The sequence below is a fragment of the Struthio camelus genome, chromosome 2 (assembly GCF_040807025.1).
Source record: "Struthio camelus isolate bStrCam1 chromosome 2, bStrCam1.hap1, whole genome shotgun sequence".
NCBI classification, from domain to species: Eukaryota; Metazoa; Chordata; class Aves; order Struthioniformes; family Struthionidae; genus Struthio; species Struthio camelus.
The window spans coordinates 19,011,081-19,035,040 of NC_090943.1; the positions used below are offsets into that span (position 1 = coordinate 19,011,081).

Sequence of the window (23,960 nt, forward strand, 5' to 3'; positions counted from 1 at the left end):
TCTAGAGATGCTTATATTACAGTCACAACAGTGGAAGCATACTTCAAGAAAATGGTGATAAAATGCTGAACTGCTATGAGGAAAAACAGTTTTGAGAGTAGAGACACAGTCATCTAAAAGATGGCAGCCCAAAAAAATTGAGTCTCAGCAAGAGTTAACAAAATATCAGAATAATAAGGCAATATTTGCTCTAACAAGTATTGGAAGCAAAGGACATCAACCCCCAGTACCCAGCTTGAGAGAGCAACAGGGAAAGGAGGCAAGACTCTAGGAGAGGCCAATCATTCCTCAGGTATGTAACTAAACATGCTTAAAAGAGGAGAAAGATGGAAAAGTTGCAACTCAATTAGAAAATGTTTGCTTAAAACAGTGAAATTAAAATATAAAGAGATCATGCTAAGTGTTTTTAGTCTAACTCAATATGCTGTTCAAGATAATCCTCCCCAAAAAAATTTGCAGGGAAAGAGTGAGCAAGTGACCCGATTCTTTTGCAGAACAATACCCGCTATTCACAGTAGTCTGCAGTTCCTTCCTTTGGAAAGGGAAGCTGTCAGAACTGGCCAAGGCAGAATGGAAGATGAATCCAGGTCCTGCGATAAAAGGACCTTTCATGAGAAACTGAAAATTACTAAGGTTTTTCCTGATATAAAGATGTTCCCACACTGGGGGGGGGGGGGGGGGGGGGGCAGGTGGGGAATAGGTATGGAAACAAGTTACAGGCATCTGCCAGCATCATGACACTTTGCCCAGTATTACTGAAATAATACTAAAATAACAGCCACTTGTTCAATGTTTTAATGCTTCTACAGCTTCTCTCTAGCTGCTAGCCTACACAAGACAAATCCACAATAACCTCAATACTAACAAGTAAGACTTGCTTAGCCCACATATGCTGTATCATGAAACAGTAATAAAAATCTAACACTTTAATACAACATATATGTGTATTCAATATTAATTACATTTACATATTTAAATTATCCTACTACATTAACAATACTATAGATACAATATTTGGTTAAAAACAACTAGCATGGTTAGGTCTTCAGATTTTGGTATTGTTTTCCAGCGAGTGTAAAACAGAATAGAAAAAGTTCCCATGTGAAGAATAAAGTGAATTTTAACATACGCAGCCAAACCCGCTGCAAAATACATATCATGTGTGCTGACATGTACACAAAACCTTGCTGTAATAAAAGGTACTGTAAATTCACTATATTTACAAGAAACTGCCCAGTAGTGCAGTTACCCATTGCACTATAGTGATTTTTTTTTAAATTAACATGGCATCCTCATCTTATCCTTCAGAAATAATCCCTCTTTAAAAAGTGACCTTTTTAAAACTGTATGTACTAGAAAATATACAACTCTACAATAGGAAGAGGTTAGAAAAGTTGAATACTGTGGAAAAAAAAATTTATTAGTCTATACAAGTCTTCCGAAACAAACCATTGGCTTCGTTACAGTAAATTCAAGTGAATACTCATTGCAGTAGTATTTTCCATACAGAGATCCAAAAGCTGTATAACTTCCCATTTAGTAACTGGGACAGGAAGTTATATTTCTGAACAAGTAGCCACACAAAGCAGACGTGATACAGCTCTTCATAGCCATAGTGAGCTACAGTTTGAGATTAAGTTACATTACAAACATTTAGGAAAACCAGGTGTCTGTACTGAAGTGTGGCGAATCGATTCACAATGTAAGAACAAGGATGTCATTCAAACCCTTCGCCAAAAATGAAGACTTTCTGTGGCAGGTCTAGAGTAGATTGTATCATAAAAACCTAGAGTGCAAGAGTACCATGAATTTAGTATATAAATATCACAGGATTAAAACTCCAGTTAAGCAGTCAACTGAAGTGATGATTAAAAAGAAAAAAAGGGCATCCCCCAGCTTTGCAAAGGAAGCTTTTAAAGTATCTCTTCAAAAAGGTGCTGAAATTAACTATGACCTGTGTCAGTTCCTATTTTAGACAGCTCTGCCGAAAGACAAAAATTTAGCAGACTTGTCTAAGACTTGTATAATCGTGCCATTTTTAATATCATAAAAAACATTTACCGGAAGAGATGAAATGTAGTATTTATAGCTCGCACGGTTTTCAGGATCTGTGCATACTATATAGCTTTATAATTTCAAGAGTATTTAAAAATGAGACAAAAAGCAGATAATGCAGTAATATCCACGTATTAGATGGATTTGTTTAGAGTAGTTACATGATGAATGTATATGGGCATAAAATCCTGAGTGCATTTGTTCTTGCACATTATTTATGCTACTTATAAAAATCTGAAGATTGCAAATGGGGCATGCTTACCACAACGTTTTCAAACTGGGAAAGCTGCAGAACATTTTTCCTACAAGTGTTCACTGCCATGATACAAAACAAATATGTGCAAACTGCAAGGTCCCTAAAAATAGCATTTAATGAATTTATTTACAGAAAGATGTCACTATCTGTTTAAATATGCAAAGAATAAGCTTCCCAAAGTTTATAACATAGAGCAGTATCCACCACATGCTCCTCCTCCATATCCTTCTTCCTCGTTTGATAACTTTACACCTCTGTTTTGGCTCTCGCTCTCCCACAGTCCAGGAGTCTGAATGATTTTTTCAACAAGTTCTTCAAAGGCACACTGTACACCATCACATGTTTTTGCACTTGCCTCTGGAGAAGGGATGCAAGAAATCAGATGTTAGTATAGCCTCCACCAATAACTGAAAGAATTACTGAACAAGTTAAGTCTTAACCTACAACCTCAACTTATTCACAACTTCCTGATGTATTTTTCTATATTGATTCTAGAATTTGAGCCTGTTAACACCAAATTGTACACTATCATAAGCTTTGATATCTTCATCATTAGTATAATTTTCAGCAAGTTTAACAGTTGAAGAGATCCACTATGCTGCAGAACACAGCACTGAACTTCTACAATACATTTTACAGTAATGCAGCCATACCAAAATTAGCAGATATGCAGATTCTTATTGCCACAAAAGGCAATAACTCAAAGACTCTCCTATAAAAAATGGCTTCCAAAATGAACATCACTGGACTACATTGAGACAACTATACCCTAGCTTCATTTTCATCTGCTTGGTACTTAAGTGTTATAAACATGCAGAAAGCATTTCAGTAGAAAGTTAGGCTCTACCACCTCAAGGTGTCTGATGAACCTGGCCACTGTTCCATATTTCAGTTCTGCAGTACTATCAGACCACAAAAAGCAAGCAACTCTGTAGCATGCGATTCTGCATCAGCCTCTATGATATAGTTCATCCAGCAACAAAGTAATAATTGCAAAACAAATGAGATCCCTTAACAGAATTCTAGCTAACCTCATTCAGGATCCTTACTTTAGTAAAGCCAGAGAAACTTTTGTTCGCTGGGTATTTATGAACGCAAACTGTAACTGTTCCGTTCCCCTAGAGATTGCCCTGCTCCTGTACACAGCTCTGGAGATATCTAGCTCATATATATATATATATATATATATTTATATTTTAAGCCTCATTTCTTTTCATCTTTCATGTACTTAACAGCTTGTGCCCCAACTTCAAACTTCCCTCCATTTCCACATCTGACACTGTGGCCAGAAACACACACAGTAAGGTACTAGACAGATATATCATTAAACAGATAGGAGGAACACACGTCTAAAGTACAGAAACTCTTGATGAACTGCTTTGCCACTGGAGTCATTCTTTAAAGTAATCCTTGCTGATCCTTAAATGAAATGGGTAATAAACTTGTGCATGAAAAGTCACTTCACCACCTCCTTCAACTCATCATCACAAAGCTTTGACTACCAGACCCATCTCATTTTGGAGCAAGATGATACTGACATCTTTCCTCCAGTCATGATCATCACTATTCCATCCCACCCATGTTACAAGTTAATAACATTCCTATCTATTTTTACATCCCAGTCTTAACGCAGATTTCTGTCAAGTACCAGCCCTTTTGCCATACTGAAAGTTGGCCATTAGTACCAGTTTTCCATTTTTCATTTTGCTTGTTGTTAATTCAGCAACTAGCTCTGGAAGATCAAACAAATAACCAGAACTTCAAAAAAGCTAAAACAGGTTGTGTCAGATCACAATAAGACCAGTATTCCACCCTTAATCCTTTTGCACCTCAGGGTACTCATCCACAATTTGTCTCTAAATACGTCCAGATTTCTAGTCTATCTTAAACAAGATGAGAATACCCATTACCCTTGCAGTTACTGCTGCTGAGAGGTATCATTAACTAGACTGTATGTATAAAGACTAGCAAGAGTCCTGCAGAAGTGAGAGTTTTCGTTACATAACGGAATAATCAAGATTATCTCTGTAAATATCTGTAACATACCTATGAACAACATGGAATGTTTTCTTGCAAATTTGAGACCTTCATTTCTGTCAACTTCACGGTTTTCCTACAACAAGACATAATATTAATACGTACTATGACCAATATATAGTAACAGACTACTCACAGTTGAATTCAGTTTACCTTATCAATCTTGTTTCCAACTAGCATTTTAACTATGTCATTTCTGGTGCAGTATGTTTCCAATTCATTTAACCAATTATCCAGCTTGACAAAGGTATCTCTTCTTGTGACATCATAAACTGAAAGACATCAGCAATATTATTTTGCAACTTTTTCCAAGAAACACAGCTTTCATTACAAAATGAGCAAAAATGATGGCTTTCTGAATAGAAAAACAAAGAGGAGTCCCATGGATTCCAGCAACCACTGATGTCACTAATGCTGAGCGACTTGAGTATTTGGTGATCTGCTGTTCTCAGACCAATTTATGTTTAGACAATCTAGTTTGCAGGCTACAGACTACTATTCCCCAGAGAATTATATATTGGCAGATCTCTGGTGTAGCATACTCACTAATAACAACATTGTGCACAAGATACGCCAAAATGATAACAGTTCTCTGCACTGAGTCCCCCTCTCTCACTTGTGATAATTAAGACTTCTGTAACACAGCAACAGTGTTATACATTTAGTTAAGAAAATAAATTGGTTTTTTGGCTATCATCTGGTCCTCAAAAAAAACACACAATGAACTACTAAACCCTAGTGTAGGTTTCTTAGTATTTTAGCACTTCAAATTATTTAGTATTTGTGTAAGGTGTAAGCAATAAGACAAGCTAAGAGCAGAAGCTGCAGACAAAAAGCAGATCTTGTTAGCTTTAAAAGCTACCACCAAGGTGACTATCTAAATTTACAGCTAGTATAGATGCCATTTCAAGCTACAGAACTCTTTTCTTCATATTCGCATTTCCCATGGCCAGGCTGGCATAAGAAGCTGGTTTAAATCAAACCTACAGCTTGGCTTGAACAAATAACCTTATCTTTAGAAAGTTGTTTAACAGACAGAATCAGGAAGAGATTATTTAAAAAAAAAAAATTAGAGAGCAATCTCAATAGCAGAACTTGCTGGCTCCCAAACTGTGTTTGTTTACTTTTAGAGTGCTCAACAGTCAGCAGCAAGTTAAGTTCGAGGAATTGGAAGCAAATGACTTGACAAGACACATCTTGACAGCATCTCTCCCTATACCTGGGAGATAATGCATCTCAAAGTCAGGAAACAGTACACACAAAACAAAACCTACCAGGAACAGTTTCACGACAAGTTATTTCAAGTTAAGAGCTTAACCAGATATAGTAATTGTACAGTTAGCCTCATCAAGAATCCTCTGAAGTCAGAGGCAACTTAAAACAACAACCACCTCAAAAAAAACTCAACCTTCTCTACCCTTAAATTCTTTAGTTTAACCCCCCAACTCTAACAAGGGAGAAGCAGAACTTGAGCCCAGTGCACAGTTGACAGGTTTTCATATACAAAAGAAAAGCAAGAGATATTTCAATAGATGGTTGCAATTATGGGGTTTGGCCTGGGTTTCTTCCACTGACTAGTGGATTTTGTACTCCCAGCTAGTCCTTTCTAAGCTACTTTGACAGTGTAATACCCCATGAGTACAGAAACATAAAAAAAGGTCAGATTCCAGAATGTTTACAGTAATTTCATTAGGAAGAAAGAATGGGGGAAGGAAAAGAGAAGGCTGCATACACACCCATTGGGAAAGAACACTCTCTGAGGATAAAAGAAAGTCTTTTGACTCTAGGCTTACTAAGTACAGGCAAAAAGTAGAGGTAGTAAATAAACTGCAAAGTCTTAGCAGTACATGGACAAGTTCAAGCTATCCATTAAAAAACAGTAGCTTCTAGCTTATGCTAAATCAGTGGTTCTCAGACTGGTGAGATAGATCGCATGAGAAAGGGGTCAGACATCAAACTCAAGATGCATTAAAAAACAGACATTTTAACATCAAATAGGTATTACAGAAAGGTTCCACAGAGTTCATATAACTCAAATGCACTGGAAAACCAGCATGCGTTATTCAAAATAGCATACAAAGTTATACTTACCTAGAATAACACCCTGTGCACCTCTGTAGTAACTGGGTGTTAGTGTTCTGAACCGCTCCTGACCTGCCGTATCCTAAAAAGCCATTCAGAAAGTTCCATTATTCAAAATTTTAGCAGAATCTAGTTTAGCTCTCACAAGTATTCTGCTTCTAATGAACACACACACAAAAAAGACTCAAAGTCATTTAGGATACATAACTACCGGAATAACTGAATTTATAGCCTCCCCTGTCATTTTACTGCACATGAGCTTTAGACTCTATGTAGTCTGTCCCGGGAAAAAGCTTTAAACTATTAAGTGCAGTGAGTAACAGGAGTACATGGCAATAAGGTAGTTATTTCTGTTGAAGCAGTTGCTCTGTAGCTTGTAGAGCTACATAAACCTAGTGCTGCAGCTACACTTGCTTAAGATTTTTTTAACAAGCATCAGCATCTGCAGCAAGAAAACCAGTCCCCCAACTTTTAATAGCATCATCTTCAATTAAGTTTGATTCAGAGCCAGAGTAAATGCATTTAACATGCCACGACAGAGAAGAGATTAGAGTTTTTCTAGGTTTTAAGTAAAGTTGGATTTACATCCTCAAATACATTACAGTGTCAAGAGCTCTACAAAAACAAGTATAAGGCAGCTGACGTCCTCTTTGAGGCTAAGCTATAGTGCAGGCTACCCCAGCAATATACATGTTGCAGACTTCAGCATCAAAGACTTCAATAGCTTGATCCAAGTTACCCAGATTAGAAGCTTGCTGCTGTCCAGTTTCTCATTTTTGTCAACTGAACATAAATGTCAAGGGAACAAACAATCCCATAACCTTTGCAACACACGTAACAAAATATGGGTTCAAAATGGTTCCCTCACAAAGGGCCTAAGTATCTGAACTAGGCTTTCCAGCTTTCTACAACTCTATCAACCTCTGTCTCAAACTGGTTCTCTGTCACGGTACGCCTTTACAATCTTTTCTTTTCCAATCTACCTCATAGAATTATTCCTTCATGAGGAGAGAGATTATTCACCACCAGGAAAGAAGATAAACCCTAAAGGAGGCCTATGTAGTATTTTCTGCCCCAGGACTGCCGATTTTTCTGCTATCAATCTTTCTCCTCCCACACGTCTAGACGTCTCTGAAGTTGCTGCAACTATTTTCCCTGTCAAACCCATTCATTTTTGTGATGGTTACTGCTGTCTTGCTAAGTCAGAAGTCCTGTTTGTTACTTGAGATTTGAAGCACTGTCAAAGCAAAGGAAGAACTGTAACATGAACTTCATGTTCCACTACTTCTTTCCAAGCAGCAAAGGTCAGATATCCTGATAATATGAGAAACAAGATTTTATTCCAGCTTGGTACAAGAAGTCACACTTGAGTGAGAATACTCAAAACACGTTTTAAAGTGCACAAACGTGAAAGCCAGTTGGCAGACCAGAGAATAGCAAAATAAAATAAAAAACAGAAGTCTGGAAGTACTTTTTCATCCTTGCCATGAATTCAGAAGTACTACTTTTAACTAGAGGAGATGCTGAGCTTTCTAAGGCTAACATCACAAATGTTGCCTCTCCCTCTTTCAGCTGCATCAGTTAAGTAACACTGAACTAGAGCATATACAAGCCTCTCTTCTAATGAGAAGTTTATTATCTCTCTAAACAATTTTTAGCTAAAACTTCTGAGCATAAATTGAGGATGCAACACAACAATTCTTAACCTACTAGCATACTATGTTTTGCTGAAAGTGCTTGTTAAAAAGTGCACCCTTAAAAAAAAAAAACAAACTGTCAGGCACAGAGAAGAATAAGGTACACTGGAAAAAATCTTAGAGCAGTAATGGCAACACCCAAACTCTTCAAATGTTCTATTAAAGATGTAATATCAGGCAGGTAAGTCCTTGGGAGTTGAGCAGTGAGTTACACACAAAAAAAAGTCTAGGAATGACCACAATCACGTTTGTAAAGTTAGATCAGTTTAGTTTATTTCTTCCTCTCTTTCTTCCTCTCTCCTCTCCCATCCAAACCAGACACAGAATCAGCGTTGTGGAAGTTGAGGGCAAATCTTTTGCCTATATCAGTGAACTGTCCCACAGTTATTCCACCTTCTGAACAGTCCAGTATTAACCTCTCACTCCCCTAAACTGACTTCATATTAAACTAGAAAGATAGATACTAGTCCTATACGAGTCCAACTACACTATACAAACCATAACTATTCCTAAAACAAAGTAACACGTTAGGAACTTGGGGGGGGGGGGGGGGGAACTTACCCATATTGCCAGTTTAGCTTTATTTCCATCAACTGAAATAGTTTTCACCTTGAAGTCCACACCTAGAAAAAGAAAAATATTTTGGTTCCTCAAGCATATGCTACAGTCATTTTTACAGCAGAAAGTAAAAAGAAAAAGCAAGAGAGAACTCAAAACAATCTGTGCTTTCACAAGAATAAGATGAATAAGGTTTAGAAGTAACTGACAAAACTTACTCTCAAAACTCATAAGGTTTTGCAGATGAAAGGCTTTTGCAAAAGCCCAAGGACCTTTTAGGCCATTGACTCAGCAAATACTTTACAGAAGTGAGGCAAGTACCATATCTCCTGTATTAAAGCACTGTATTCCCGGACAAATATTCAAGTTTACCATTCAAATGGTTTAACTCTATTCATTATTCACACATGTGTTACCATCTTGGGCAAGTTAGTGGTCTTGAAGAACAACATACTTTCAAAATAAAGGAGGAAGCAACATTCCAACATGGAAACAGAGCAAGCGGTCAAATCGTTTGGAACAACTTACTAAATCTCATCAAGGTGGTTAGCCTGAGGTAAACTGGTGTGAACAGAGGTTCACCTAATACATGACCTCTGTCTGCAAGAAATATTAGGTAACAGTAGTCCTTCTAGCAAAGATCTGTTAAATAAGCTTTGGGTTACATGAAGTATGCATCTTACAGGGAATCACTGAGTGAGAAGCACAAAGGCAACGTGGTAATGGTTCTGTTGTTGTAACAGTTACCTACCTCAACATATGAGGATTAGTTTCAGTAAAGAAGAAATAAATAACAGCCTTCTGCTTGCTCAAGAACAAGCTGCACAAAACCGAAGCCAAGGAGGACAAGAAGATGTTAATGACTGCACAAAGTTAAAGGATACAGCAACACACAGCAGTTTGAGACTGGGTATAGTTATGTTATGTTCCATTTTACTGCAGTTTAATCTTTAGGTTGCTGATAGCAAATAACTGAAAGTAGGTTTACATTAGTTTGGGGTGACCCATATTCCCCATCAAGCAGTAGTCTTGAAATGAACTCAAAAGTAGCATGGAAAGTCGATATGTTTCTGGATATGTAGCTAGTTTCCCTGAAGTGTCAAAAACAGGTTAAAACCTAATGAATTATGATTTTCAGGTTGCATTTTACACCGGAAAAAGGCAATACTCTAGTTTCAAGCACAATTTTGACAATGCATGTTAACTTTTGCACTAACTGAACAGAATTCTAACTTGTCAGAGACTGAGATTCTTAATCCACGACTGAGCAGTAATAACAGTGCTTTGTGCCATGTCCAAGTGTATTATTCCAGAGTTAAGTTCAGAAAAGTTAGAGACTTTTTTCTGTGCTTTAAACGGTAATTGCATAATTCTGTTACTAAACTGTAAAAAATCATTGCTCAGCCAGTACTTTCAATAGCTCAGTGCATTCTTTTCATCCATTAGTCTGACATCAACAGCTACTGATGTTACAAGTCTGTCAGATATAGACTGTAACAAATCAAAAAGAATTCACAGTAGTTTCAAGAAAAACATTTTTTAAAGTAAATTTTATTAGCTGTGTTTTGAAGCAAGGGTATCCTGCTCCCACTCAGTGAACAGAAATAACACCTTGTGCCTAGACAGTTATGCAGTTTTCATTGAATAGAAGATACGCTTACACTTTTAACTCTAAACTGATAGCAACATTAAAAAATATCACTTCTAGTTTCTTAATTTACTTGTATTGCTCATTCCAAATTTGAATATTGAACAAATCCCATGCATTACAGATTGGTTAAATAAGAGTATGAAATTTAGCTAAATGCATATAAGATATATCCTTTGAAAAGTGATCAAGAAGCAGCAAACATAATTCCAGCATGGCAAGGATTTCAACACATGCAAAAACCAGTTAAGGAAGAAAGGCTGTTTGAATAACTAGGTCTCTGATAATCAGCTGCACCAAGAGGACAAACGGAGAACTGCAGAGCTCAAGAAAATCTCACTAAATCAAACAAGCAGAGTAGTTACATTCTCTAAAAACTTCAGTGAAACGCACAGACTTGCTCATGTGACAAACGTCAGTTCTGAGTTTGCAAGAAAAGTTACAGCTCTGGCCTTGATAACAGAAAGCTGACAGCGCTTTCTATTGTGCCTTGGAACGTAGCCAGAAACAAAAAAGTACTATTACATTATGCTCCTGTGTGTTGACACCTACTGCCTCGACCAGACTCAGCACTGCATGCTAACATACTACAGACCTACAGTCTGGAAGAATCAGTTCTGTCACTGTCATGCTGCTCTGGCATTCAGGCCAGTAAGCCACATTGAATTTATCCCAAGTGCAACATCAGCGGGAGTGTATTATTTGTGTTGTAGGTAACTGGCAAGTTGGTCAGCTAAGAGTTGCAAGACTTCAAGTGCAAGGAAAGCCAAAAAGCTAAGAGATATCAGATGCAAATATAAATATCCATGCAATACATTGCTTCATTTATGAAATAAGTATCGCACTGAGAATTTATCCAGAAGCTCTCACACAAAGAACAAGCAAGTAAGCACAAGCAGTAAGGACAGATATGATACTGGGGTACAGTGTGACAAGCTCCTCGTGATGAAGCACTGAACTAATCTGCCTCAAGAGAATGCAAGGAGGAGACAGGTGATCTGGTAGGAGAAAAGAGTAAGACACAGTTAGTTCAACTACAGCTATCAGGAGTCAAAGGATTTGTCCATTCAAAACTGCTCACGCTCCTGAAAATATCATAGGATTATTAGAAAATCCTGACAAAAAACTGAAAGATTAGGTTTTAATATTAAATTGAACCTACTAGCTGTAGGTTTGCACAAGCTACAAAGATAAGGCATCTTTATGTCTCAATGGGTCATTGCAAGGGACCAATTATGCTGCAGTTAAGGCTTTACTCATTAGGTCATTCTTACCTATAGCATACGCATCTCATCATTTCCTAACTCAAATAAAAAACTATAGTCACCTCAACCACATCAACAGTTAGAATGTACCAATGGCGTTAAAGGACTAAAGGTTTGAACTTGGCACCTAGAATCTGTCTGCAGATTATCAACATCCTTGAAGATACTCAAAACCTGACTGGACACAACTATGGGCAACCCGCTCTAGCTGAGCCTGCTCAAGCCTGGGGCTGGACCACACAGCCTCCAGAGGTGCCTTCCAACTATTCTGCGATTCATGCAATAGGAAAATGTTATATCCAAGACCTCACTCCAAATATTTATTTTATCTATATGGACAATCACAAATCCTGTTCTAAATTTAGAGCTGACATAGTGCCTCTCAATAATACATTCACCAGAAAAGATGGAAATGCTATAGTCATCTTCTCTGCTACAGCCTAGTAGTTAAAAAGGGAAAAACAAAGCCCAGGTTCTATTCCCCTTCCTGTTAAAAGGAAAACAAAAAAAAAAAAAAGAAAAAAAAAATCACACACCACAACACCACTACACCCACCTGCCCACCCCTGCTTTCTCATACAAATGCTCCACATACCATGCTCTAGGACTTAGACAGTTGGGGCCCTCCTAGCTCTACTACATGATACTACTACAAACATCAGTTGGAGGTGCCTAACAGCTACAGTGATCCAGGGCAGTATTTGCTCAGTCTCTGGAACTTTCCTTTCTTCTTTTCTGCCAAATGACAATGTACATTCCAGGTTAGCATATTTGTTTCAGAACTCAAACTCTAAATTGTTCAACTAACACTCCTATTGAATACTCTTTCTCCCTCTCCGCATAAGACAGACATCTTACTCTGCCAGCAGTAAACCCTGAGGTATTGCTATTTAATTACCAATAATTAGCTACCACACATGCTGTTCTGTATTTTGACAAACCCCAAAGAGGTAGAATTACTTCAGGAAATGATTACTTAGTTTCACAAATAGTTCACTGATGTCAGTTTTTGAGGTTGGTAAAAAGGCTATGTAAGAGCAGCCGAATGAGAACAACCCATTTATAAAGATGCACAAATTAAGACTGACCTAGCCTATTGGTATATGCAATATCAGAGCTAATATAGCTATTCCACACTGATTGCCTGGCCCACATCGATGACATACCAAGGCAGTAACGTGCTTCTAAGTATATTCAAAATGAGATTAGGATACAAGGTTGCCATCTTCATCACTAGACCATCTAGTCTGCTCCAGCCCTGCCTCCTTCTATCCTCTTCCCTCAAGAACTGGGGTAAGGCTACTTCCTCAGGTCCTTTGTCAAAAGCAATGGAAAGAATAAAAACAGGCCATGCTCCTCCCTTCAGCTGGGAAGAGGCAGATGCTCTATTGGGCAAACACTACAAGAGATACAAGAGCAGATATGCCATGCATAGAGAGCACCAATTATATCTCAGAGTCCAGAAGAGAGGAGGCTTCCCTATCCTAAAGGATGGGCATGGTAAAGGACCCAGTACTCACGACAATCCAGTTCTCATTTTGGTGATTAGTTCCCAGGGACAAACCCCAGCAAGACTGAATCAACTGGGAAGCGGAGAAAAATAAACCCATGCAATAATCAACAAATTGCAAAAATCCCCCTATGTACTCCCAGCCCAGAAAAATACCATACAACAGCAGCTTTTAAGTGGGATGAAAATGAGCAAATGAAGATTTATGACTCAAGCCAACGCTGCAGCCGTGGGACCAACCTGCTCAGCCTAGCAATCTATCATGATTCTACCATTCAATCTACTGAAGGACTGCATACATTCTTTTATTTCTCCCTTTTTGGCTCAAACTTGCATCATGACTAATTCTTCTTGTAACATGGTTTCATTTATTCATGGAAATTTGCATTTCATTATGAAGTAACATAATAATGTAGTTTATGTGTATATTATGGCTACTGTTTGATAGTCATTTTTCTGAAGCCTTAAAGAGCTTTTACAATTTACAATGGTATAATGTAATTACGCCAAATCGCAAAGCAGTAAAAAAAAAAAGTGTTGGTGATTAATAATGTAACAGCACTGATGAAAAAGCTTCAGTACTCTTCAGATTAGGTTTTGATGTCAGTATTATAAAAAGACACTAATTATGTTATCTGTCTCTTAGACAGCAAACCTTCCTCTAAAGCTAGCAAGTATAAGGACTTAACAATCAGCTGGACTACGAATCAAAATGTAGCCTTTCACTTGAGCATGTTACTTACTATGACCCTGACGTCATGTGTTTTGCTCCTCACTTAAGCTTAACTGTTGCCCCACTCTCCTCATGATTCTCCAACTACAAGCTGAGATGGGTTTGTTATGCAGACACATTCAACAGATGTAAATACCCACATGAAAGAAGAGCGTTTTGTTTGTATTTATTACTGTATGCTTGTAGATGAAGGCAGACATGGACAGAAGACATTTAATTTGAGGTTAATGTATGGGCAAGTCTTACATTTATGATTATATCTATAAAGGAAGTGTTGGATGCTGAGGTGTCTAGAAGGTATTAAAAGCACAGAAATATTAGACAGACACATCTAAGGTATCAAACAAAAAGATACCCTACAGCCAGCACAAAAAAGTCAAATTTAATTGACTTGCACTCATATTACTTACAGAAGCAAATTTTCCTTACTTATATGCAACAATGGATTCTTCTTCCAGGTATTCTTTAATCAACTTAATTTAGAGGCCAAAGGACAGGCTCCATGGCGATCCTGCACACAACTGGAATAGGTGCCCAGAGAACCAGCTATTGGATAGATCTCTGAATAACTATACAGCTTAACTAACTGCTATCAAGTCTCACACTAACCATAAAGCTTAATTTCAATAACTTTAAGTGAATACTGGGCAGAGATAATACTGATCTTGTACATAACACAGCTGAAGGCGAAGTAGTCACACACAGCTACCTGAAGATGCTAATTTATCTGTTTATTTTAAGCTATCTTGCATCAGGAATTGTATCCTCAGTGCACAAACCAGTAATTATTTCTTCATGGCCTACACTAGTTAAAGGAAAGCAGCAGCAACTCCAACCATTGCTTTGTCCTTTCTGGGAAAAATTAAAATAGTTCTTTTGCTGATGAAGCACTAAGTTTAGGCTTGATGGCACATGAAAGCTATCATTTACAAGTTCCATAACAGAGCTCTGAAATTTTGCCACTGCCCTATTAGGCAGGCCTACGAAGTTAGGCTATGGATATTTGAAAAAAATATCTCCATCCACAAGTGGATTTCAGTCTTTCCTGAAGTGATAAACCTTCAGAACAAAACCACGGTCTTCAGGTTTCTACAGAAAGAAGCATATAACAGCACCCTGATTTCAACTGGGCCACTTGGTATTATTGCATCAGTAACATCAGTTGGATTTTTTATTAAAAACAAACCATCCACACCTTCTCAGAAAGTTATACAACATTACCAGGAAAGCCTTAGGAGCACTTAGTAGCATATGCCTGTTTATTGTCTTTGCAAATGATCATTCTCCAACCTTAATATGCTTATGCCAGTGATTCTCAGGTGGTAGTCATAGCCAATAGAAGCTACTTAAGGGAGAGGCAAATTGGAAGAAGCCTGAAAAGATAGTATTAAGAAATATCTGATGAACTAGGCTTCTCAACATCCCACATGAAACAGTACCCCTATAATATCTTACTAACATCAGTGAAAAATAAACCAACGTATTCCCTTCTGTTAAGCAGTTAGGCAGGGCAGACTGTTTACCAACATCTGAACTTAAGCAAAAAAAAAAAAAAAAACCACCATGATGCAAGTCCTTAGCCAGAACTCTTCCTACAAAGGAAATAAGTTTTAGAATTAGGATGCATTGTGTGGAAATGTTTCTCTCTTTTCCATTATTTTAGTAATTCATTTGGCACAGATAGCTACATAGCATGCTTAGAGGTTTATTTTGCTTCCTTTCACAAGCACGTACATACTATATCCTGCGTTCTGGGTCACTCCCTTCTAGTGCAATTGACTTCACTGTTAGTAGGTATCATACCAGCATAGCAATGACACGCCACTACTTTTTAAGTGGCTCTAGATTCTTGGCTGTCTTCCATTTTTCGTCAAAGTCTAGCTAAGTAGGAGAGGAAAAGTCACATTGTAATCTCCTCCCTATAGGAAAACAGCAGAGGCCACACAGAGCCCAGTACATCATGGTATTCTCTGGAGCTGCAAGAGCTAACATCCTTTCTAAAGGATCTATCTTAAGTCCTCTTAAGGCAGCTACATAGGTATCATATCATGATACAGGTTCTGGACAGCATTACTATTCAAACAACTTCACAGCTATCTTCCACAGACAAATCAGCAGGAGACACAATAGTTGTTCTTACACCTCCATTTCAGCCCAAAATGCTGACAAACAGTGAACTGCAGTTGTTCTACTAGAGCACTCTGTTCACTCGTGACTTTCACCTTCATGATGAAGGGTGACATTCACATCCTTTTTCCCCAGACAAGGACAGATTTTTGCATAAAGACGACAACTAAGGGGATCATTACAGCCTGGTACGGTCAACACTCCATACCAATTAATGGTGTAGGCTAAAATTGAGCCCACATCATTCTTTTCCTACAGAAGAGCAGACACATCTGAACTTCATTATCAGCTCCACAAGCATGAACAAGCTACAATTTTGTACTGAACTTGGTACAAGTTTTTCCTCAAGTAACATCAGTACATACTTACCAATTGTTGCTGCAAGTTCTGGGTCAAAGGTATCATCTGTGAACCGTAGCAGAAGGCTGATAGGGAGAAGAGAAAAATAGTATAGTTTTAGAATACCAGCCATTTTCTTATTGCAGCATATCCATAGCTTGCCAGAAGCCCATATGTTACAAGTCTGAAAGTAAAGGATCAGATGGCAAATTGAAACCTATCTGTATTTAGCTATCATTTCTCTCCCGCAGTTATTACAGTAGCCATGCTCCTTAGAAGAACCTGGTCCTTCTCCTCCATCATCTACTGCCAATTATGTCTCTGAAGAAAGCACCACTCAAGTTGTCAGATCAGGTGCCCAGAACAGTCACATGCTCTATTTCTCAAAGTGTTCTGTTTCTATCAGAGTCTATTTTCAATCTCCCAGAATTTAGAGTCAAGAAAATGTCTTACTTTTGTACTATATTGCCTCACATAGTATTTTTGTAAGCAGCTCCTTGACCTGCTGAACACACAGAACACTAAGGACTACATTTCATTAGAAACTCCCAGAAGTTTAATAGTAGAAATAGCTCGCCATTGTTGTAGAAGTTCGTACCCTTTCTGTATATAAAGGCTTCCACACACACAATGTTCTTCCCATCCCCCACCCAAAAATCCAGATATGTTTGCCACCAGTACAAGAACAGATACAATTAAATATTACCAGCATACCACATTCTAGTAGCAAGGTCCTTCTTAGAAGGAGCCACTTAGAGCCACTGTACTTGTGCCAAATGTATATATTTCAGCAAGAGACAAAAATTCTTAGTATGCTATTTTTTAAAAACACCACTCTTACATATTGGTGACAAATGTACATTACCATGTGGCAGACAGCCATTTGCTATGACTACTGACAGCCTCTCTACATTTTCAGGCTAGAGAAACAAGGAAAAAAAAAAAGCAAAAAAAAGACCTCACCTCTCTGAGGTCTTTCTCTTTGTATTTTTCCCCTCTCCTCCATCTTTTTTTGCATGTGCATTTAATAACCACGTATTTTTAGCATTTAATAACCAAGTATTTTTAGCATTAGGGCACAGTACTCCACATCCAGAAGAGTGACTATTGAATTTTTTTTTGCTTCAATAAGGCTGGACAATAACTCCAAAGTTAACCACAAAGTTCTTTTCTCATTGAAGGATCCACTAAAAGAAGCAGCCAAAATACACGTGGTAGCTTTATTTCCTGAAGAATAGTTTAAAAAGATAAGCAAAGAAATACAAACAGCAAGAAGGTTTTACTGTTATCTTCAGATGGTTGCATCAGGATACTATTTAAGAGCAGCTATTTTTAGTTACAACCAGAACTAGTCTCACTCAGATCAGGCAAAACACAGAGCCCTCACAATGAAATTAGAGCATCTGTTTGCAAGTCTTAAGAGGTTAGTTTGGGTTAGCACTCATTTCCCCACCGTTCTTTCATATGCAGATGTCATCCTCTACATAACAGAGCGCTCCCACACTCACTGAGGCTAGGTGTAAGACAGCACTTGGTTCAGTTCCGACTTCTGATCCGAGTACTAGGCCAGGCTAACACAAACGGCTGTCATCTGATCCTGCCTAGTCAAGGAACAGGTAAGTGACCCAAAACCAAGAATAGTTTCATATTAAGATGAAGTTCCTCTAACTGAAGAGCTATAGCATTATTCTCCCATAGCAGTTTTATTCCTTCTACATACAGGTAAAGTCTCTTCAAAAAAAGTTCCCATTTTAAAGGAATAAGTATACAACCAGGTACAGAAAACCCTTGTGCATATTTATCTAAGAAAAAAAAAAATACATCATGCACTCTGCCACATATACAAGAAATGATGTCATCTAAAAGAAATTGGCTCAAGTCATGCCTGTCACCAAAAGACTATTACAACAGATTCAGTAGCTAACAAGAAGTAGTGACTGGCAGATTTTTCTTAAAGGGTTTTTTAATTAGCAACTTCTGTGTTATTCAGGATCATAGTAGAAGGCTCAGATTGCAGACACAGAACAATACATTTAATATTATTTGTTTGGTACATTCCCAGAAGCACTCCTGCATTTATGTACCACTTCCTTTACTAACATCTACAGCACTATCAAGAAATTAAAAAACAAAAAAAGTAGATTAGACACAAGCCATGAGAAGGGTGCAAAGTCAACTTCGAAGTACTTGGGAAAGAGTGCAATTAGTCAACAGAAAAGTCAGTGGTAGAACTACTTCACTCCCTACCTACCTTGTATTCCCCTGCCCCTTTCCACCCACTGCTGGGACATGCATTCAGATTCTACATATATACATGCATGCATGCATGTGTATAAGAACCAGGTACTCCCCAAAGTGCTATGCAGACGTCTCACCAGGACGCAGGGCTTTGAGACACACGACTCTTGCACAGTAGGACACGGGGAGGCCCAGATCCCCTTGGCAAGGCCGGCACAGAGCTCTGCCGCGTCTCAGCTTCCAACTGGGTCAGACCAGCTCTCTCCCCGGGGCGGGGGGGGGGGGCTGCGGAGGAGGAGGGGGGCGCCGACAGCCCCAAGGAGGGGCAGCCTCTCGGCCCGGGAGGAGGCGAGGGCGCCCCCCTCCCCCCCGCAGGGCCTAGCCCTCCCCAGGGCGGGCCGCTCCCGGCCGAGGCGGAGGCGCGGCGTCCGACGCGGCGCCGGGTGGGACTAGGCCGAGCCCGGCCTGTGCCCCGCGCCGCGGCAGGAGAGGCCGGGGGAGGCGGGCGCCCCCTCACCTGGACTTGCCGACGCCGCTCTCGCCGATGATGAGGATCTTCAGCGTAGTCAGCACGTCCTCGTCCATCCTGTCACCGCGCCCGGCCCGGCCCAGCCGCGACCGACTCTCCCTGCGCAGGCTGCGGCGGCACCGCCTGCGCCTGCGTGCCCAGCCGACCCTTTTCACTCGCCCACTCGCCGCCTCCGCCGCGCATGCGCCTCGGGCGCCTCAGGTGTGCCAGCGGCCGGGGGAGAAGGAGAAAAACACCCCCGCCCTGCCAGCGGCGCATGCGCAGGGGGCCGGGAGCCGAGGCGCCCGTTGTTTGTTTACTGCGGGTGGGGAAAGGGGCGGCCGGCGCGCGGCGCGGCCGGGCGGGGCCAGTAAGCGCATGCGCGCGGCGGGAGCTGCCGCGGGGGGGTGGGGGGGCCTTTCGTGGCGCCGCTGTCGCGGGGGGGGCGGGGGCGCGGAGCAGGCGCTTTTGGGGTCCACCCCATCCCTTTCCTTGCGGGCATTCTTCCATCCTGCTAATCCCCAGTGGCCTACCAGAGCGTATTGGTTACATCTGTTAGTTACACATTCCCCCGGGGAGCTAGAGGCCAAAAGCACTGGCATTGTGTGGGGAAGGTCGGCGGGTGGCGGTGGGCCTGTCGTGCGCGCCGCGTACAAGGTGTCCGTGCACCTGTGGGCACGCGTGTACCCACATCTTTTCTGATCTCTTCCTCACAGATCCACCCAGCCCAAATGTCTCACCACTTCTTCAGAGCAAGGGGAGTTGCCCAATGCCTCGTCCTGTAAACCAGAGATAAATTATCTTACTGGGTTGTATTACAGTTAGTATATGACAGAAAGGACTCCGCTTCTGCCCAGTGTCCTTCGTGCAGGAAACTGAGTGACGGGATTGTCTTTGGGTTTTCAGTTTCTGTTAGCATCACAAGTTGGATCAGTGGAGAAAAGAAGAGATCAGATAAAATTGCAAGGAGGAAGGAGAAAGTAACCCGCTTTTCCTGTTTCTTTTCCTGGGCAGCCTGCTCTAGCTGACTGTGCTTGAGCAGAGCTTTGGATGAGATGGTCTCCAGAGGTCCCTTCTAACCAGATCAGCTGCTCTATGACTCTGTGAAAGACTCAGCCACATGATGATGACTAGCCAGCTGTCTGCACTTAAGTAGAGAAAGAAGCCACCCCTTGAGCTGCAGAGCAGCTGGTCAAGAGCTCACAACCAGAAAAAATGGAACGTTTGATCACTAACCACCCTATGTCCAGCAGCGTGGACCAGATACCCTTTTTGCCAACATAGCACCTCTTGGGATATCACTGACAACACTCATTTGCTCCTAGTGTCTGCGTAACTTGTTATTTCCTATCTATCTGGTGTACTTTGAGGATAATACTTTGTTTCCATATAAACAGGAATCCTTTTTCTGGACACACATCATTACAAAAATAATGAAAATAGGAGTAGAAAGGTCTAATCTCTCAAAGGCACTAGCTCAGTAAACATGCTTGTAGTATGTGTATTTATTTCTCAAAAGTGTTAGTGAGTGAAAGCTGACTAGTGCATCTCAAACTACAAGAGTATTGCTTCAGAAATTTTAGAAAGATAGACTGTAAATGACTTGCAGAAAAATATATACAGCAGAATCCTCGGTTCTCCATTAAAAAATCCTAAGTGCTGTTCTAAAACTCATTCCAATGAGAAAGCCTCTTCATAGCCAGTTTTGCTTACCTGCTATTATGGGCTCAAAACCCTGCCTCAGACCAGGTATAAGCAAGTGCAACTCTTTTAAAATAAAGCAAATGCATGTTTGATGCGGGTCTGAGATTGTGCTTGGTCTTTGCTAGAGTTCTTGGGCCAGCTAAACTGTCTCTTTTCATCTCCAAATACTGACTCGGTAGCATTCATAAAATGCCTTAGGCTTTGTAGACTTTTGTAGTCACACCGAATAAGACAGATCAAGCCATGTCAGCATTTTGCAAAAGGCAGGTGTATTTTTGAGACTGTACAGTTTTTGTGAGAATGCTGGCTATAGAAGGTACAGTTTTCCTAGTAAAATAGTGATTTGTGTAGTAAACAGTTCTGGTGCCTCCGTCCTTCCACCTTCAGGATCTGCTCTCCTGCCTTGTTTACCTCAGAAGCCTAACTCCCAGAAAGCGTACAATAACAATAATTATCCTGTTAGAGTATGTAGGGATATTCCATAATTAAATATGTGCAAATAGCTGGCTATGTTTATACCAGGGCTGTGCCTGCTTATTAGTAAAAGCCTGAGATTTATTGAAGGTGTGATAAAGTTCTCAAGGGGTGCGTTATGCTTTGCAGTAGTACAAGAAGACAGAGTACCTATACTCCGTAATTTATACTGAAGTGGATAGGAGCTGTGGGGTCTTAGCGTATAACAGGATGAGAATTTGAATATGAATTTGGAAGATGGACCCAAAAAGCAAAGTAAGTATTCTGCTAAGGATATTGAATCCCTTGAAGTCAGAGGGTATTTGTATTCTGAGATTTGATTTTTTTCCATTGTAACCATAGAATCCAACTATTGAATATGGGATATTGATCCTGACTCAGCTTATAATTCTTTGTATCACTCACAACGAAGGAGTAGCCATGATGGCATCCAGATCCTTGACTTTAATGATGAACAGATAGAAGAAAGTAAAAATCTGCCCTAAATGGACAGTTCCATAGCTCATGCTTCTGGATATGGTGCCTTAGACCCTCCTGAGCATGCTGTTTTGAGAACAGGCTTTTCTTTGTGTTGTCCTCCTCCAGCTGGAACTATGTGGTCTTCTCACTCTGAGATTGCATCTGTCTGCTGCACTGTACCTGTTTGCTGTCTTGTTTTACCTATTTTAACCCAGAGAGCCAGCCATGTCGTGCATATATTGACCCTATTCCAGAAGCCAGTGCCACTGCTAAGGGAAGCATTCAGATGGCAGAAAACTAGCGTAACTAGCTTCAAGTCACTTCCTCCCCCATATAGAGCTGTGTAGGGAGAAAGAGATGAAATTAGCATTTCAGAGTTTTCTTTCATGCATTTATGGCTTTGCATGAAGGTCGTCTAGTTCTTTGCCAGATCCAGACTGAGAGAGAGAGAAAAGTGTCTGCTCCATCTCAGCTAGAGCAAATATATGAGATCAGTGTTTCTGAGGTTTTGATTACTTTGGGGGTGTAGCAAAGAAGGAAAAACATCTTAAATCTGATAGCTCCTCTAACTATGTTTTCAGCATCAAAATTCCCTGTCTATGCTGTTAGGAACTTGGGCCTCTGTCACAATTATGCTCCTCCAAGCCTTGGAGCATCGAGATCTTATTGTACCTATCAAAGCACCTCAGAATATCCCATGCATTAACATATGTGTCCCTGGTGTACCCTGAATACGCTGACATGTTTCGCACAAAGTCACCTGGCATGCCCCAGCTGTCTGACCCTCATGGTATAGCTTGGCAGTCCTAAATATTTCACCTCCCTCAGAAAAAAACATAGGCCCTCATTTGTAATAACATGATGTTCTCGTGTTCAGGCCAGCAGGTTGGAGGACCATCTGTGAAGAGATTTACATCCTTTAAATTATAAAAGCAAAGTATTTGCAACACGATAGCATAACAAGGCCTCCAAAACTAGTATTGATATGAGCAGATAATGCTCGTTTGTCCCAAAGGGCAAATATGGGCAAGCAAGCAGCCAAGAGCGAAGGAGCTTTGTAGCAGATCAGTGGGGGCAAATACAAAGACAGGAGTAAGGCTTCTGCCTCCAATTCAAGAAATTTCAGGACATCCTGAACAGGAAGACTATTATGCAGCATAGAGTCCTACACAACTACCTCCTTGAAGACAAGACTTCATCACCAAGTAAGAGGGAACAGAATCAGAAGACTTCCGGGCTTCCATCTCTTCCATCTCTCTTCCATTGATTTGGTTTACCGGAAACACCTGTTTGTGCTATAGAAACCCTCTTTATTCACTACACGCCTTTAAGGCCCAAAGCACAACCTGACAAGGCTGTGATTTCTGAAGGGCCTTCCTCAGGAAGAGCATCTCTGGATGCATTTACTCTAAATGGTCTTTGAGGAGATGCATGAAAACGTGGCATAAAAACGGCCGGACTGGGTCAGATCAAAAGACGCACCCAGCCAAGTATTCTGCTGCTGATAACATGTCTGAAACATTCTTGGAGTAATAGTATAAAAAAGAAAACTGCCTTGTTAGATTATGTCCTATTAATTCAGAAGTGTCCAAAGATATTTTTCCTTCCCAGAGATTTCAAAGTTTTTCAGGACATTGAAATGGCAGATTGGAACCAGCTAATACAAATCAGCGGAACTCACTGAAATAGCTGAAACACCTTAATCTCCATTTGTTTAATTCTCAGTTTAATGAAAAGAAAGATTGTAGCCATTTTCATCCTTGACAATGAAAACAAGTCATCAGGACTGAGTAACTGTGACTGGCGTTCTCAAAAGACTGGAAACTCTTCAAAGTCCCTTCCCCAGAACTGGGATCTATAATTAAAGGGTCATTGGACCCATTCATGTATCCTCAGGGGACCCTAGACCAGTTGCATAGTACAGGGCACTGTGCTGTGTACAGCGCACTAAGCTGCCACTGAGAGCACAGTAACCACTAGAAAGACTCTCAAACCAATTGGTTGCTGCTGAACTAGCTGAAGTGTAACCTTGGCAACAAAGAGGAGTGAGTCAGTAGCAGTAATGTGAGAGACAACCTGGGATTAACAACAAAGAGCTCCCCCGATCTAATTCTGTGTTTGAAAGACTCCTCTGAGCCCTTGGTCAATTCACTTAAACCATCTTCCTCAACGGGAAAGCTTAAACGGGGGAATAATAATATTTGCTATGGATGACTGCAGAAACAGCAAGGGTGGATTTGCCAGGGGAGCTAAAGCTTTGTATCTTCCCT

General features: G+C 40.2%; 1 protein-coding gene and 1 long non-coding RNA gene across 2 annotated transcripts; one reads left to right on the forward strand and one right to left on the reverse strand.

Moving 5' to 3' along the window:
- Window positions 1-777: 777 nt before the first annotated feature.
- On the reverse strand, window positions 778-19,422 carry RAB18 (RAB18, member RAS oncogene family). The gene is made up of 7 exons (XM_068934504.1): window positions 19,063-19,422; window positions 16,338-16,393; window positions 8,689-8,750; window positions 6,440-6,512; window positions 4,502-4,620; window positions 4,358-4,424; window positions 778-2,668 (listed from the first exon to the last, which is right to left on the reverse strand). The coding sequence occupies exons 1-7, from the start codon at window positions 19,128-19,130 to the stop codon at window positions 2,493-2,495; spliced, it is 621 nt and encodes a 206-aa protein (XP_068790605.1). The 5' UTR covers window positions 19,131-19,422; the 3' UTR covers window positions 778-2,492.
- On the forward strand, window positions 18,936-21,114 carry LOC138066295 (uncharacterized). The gene is made up of 2 exons (XR_011139589.1): window positions 18,936-19,275; window positions 19,770-21,114. It is a non-coding gene; the product is annotated as an uncharacterized lncRNA (long non-coding RNA).
- Window positions 21,115-23,960: the final 2,846 nt, after the last annotated feature.

Coding starts and splice junctions, on each gene's coding strand:
- RAB18 (XM_068934504.1), bottom strand. CDS start 19,130: ATGGACGAGGACGTGCTGACTACGCTGAAGATCCTCATCATCGGCGAG. Junction 8,751..16,337: donor AGAACTTGCAGCAACAATTG/GTAAGTATGTAC, acceptor TTCTTTTTCTAG/GTGTGGACTTCAAGGTGAAA. Junction 6,513..8,688: donor AAGCTAAACTGGCAATATGG/GTAAGTTCCCCC, acceptor ATGGCTTTTTAG/GATACGGCAGGTCAGGAGCG.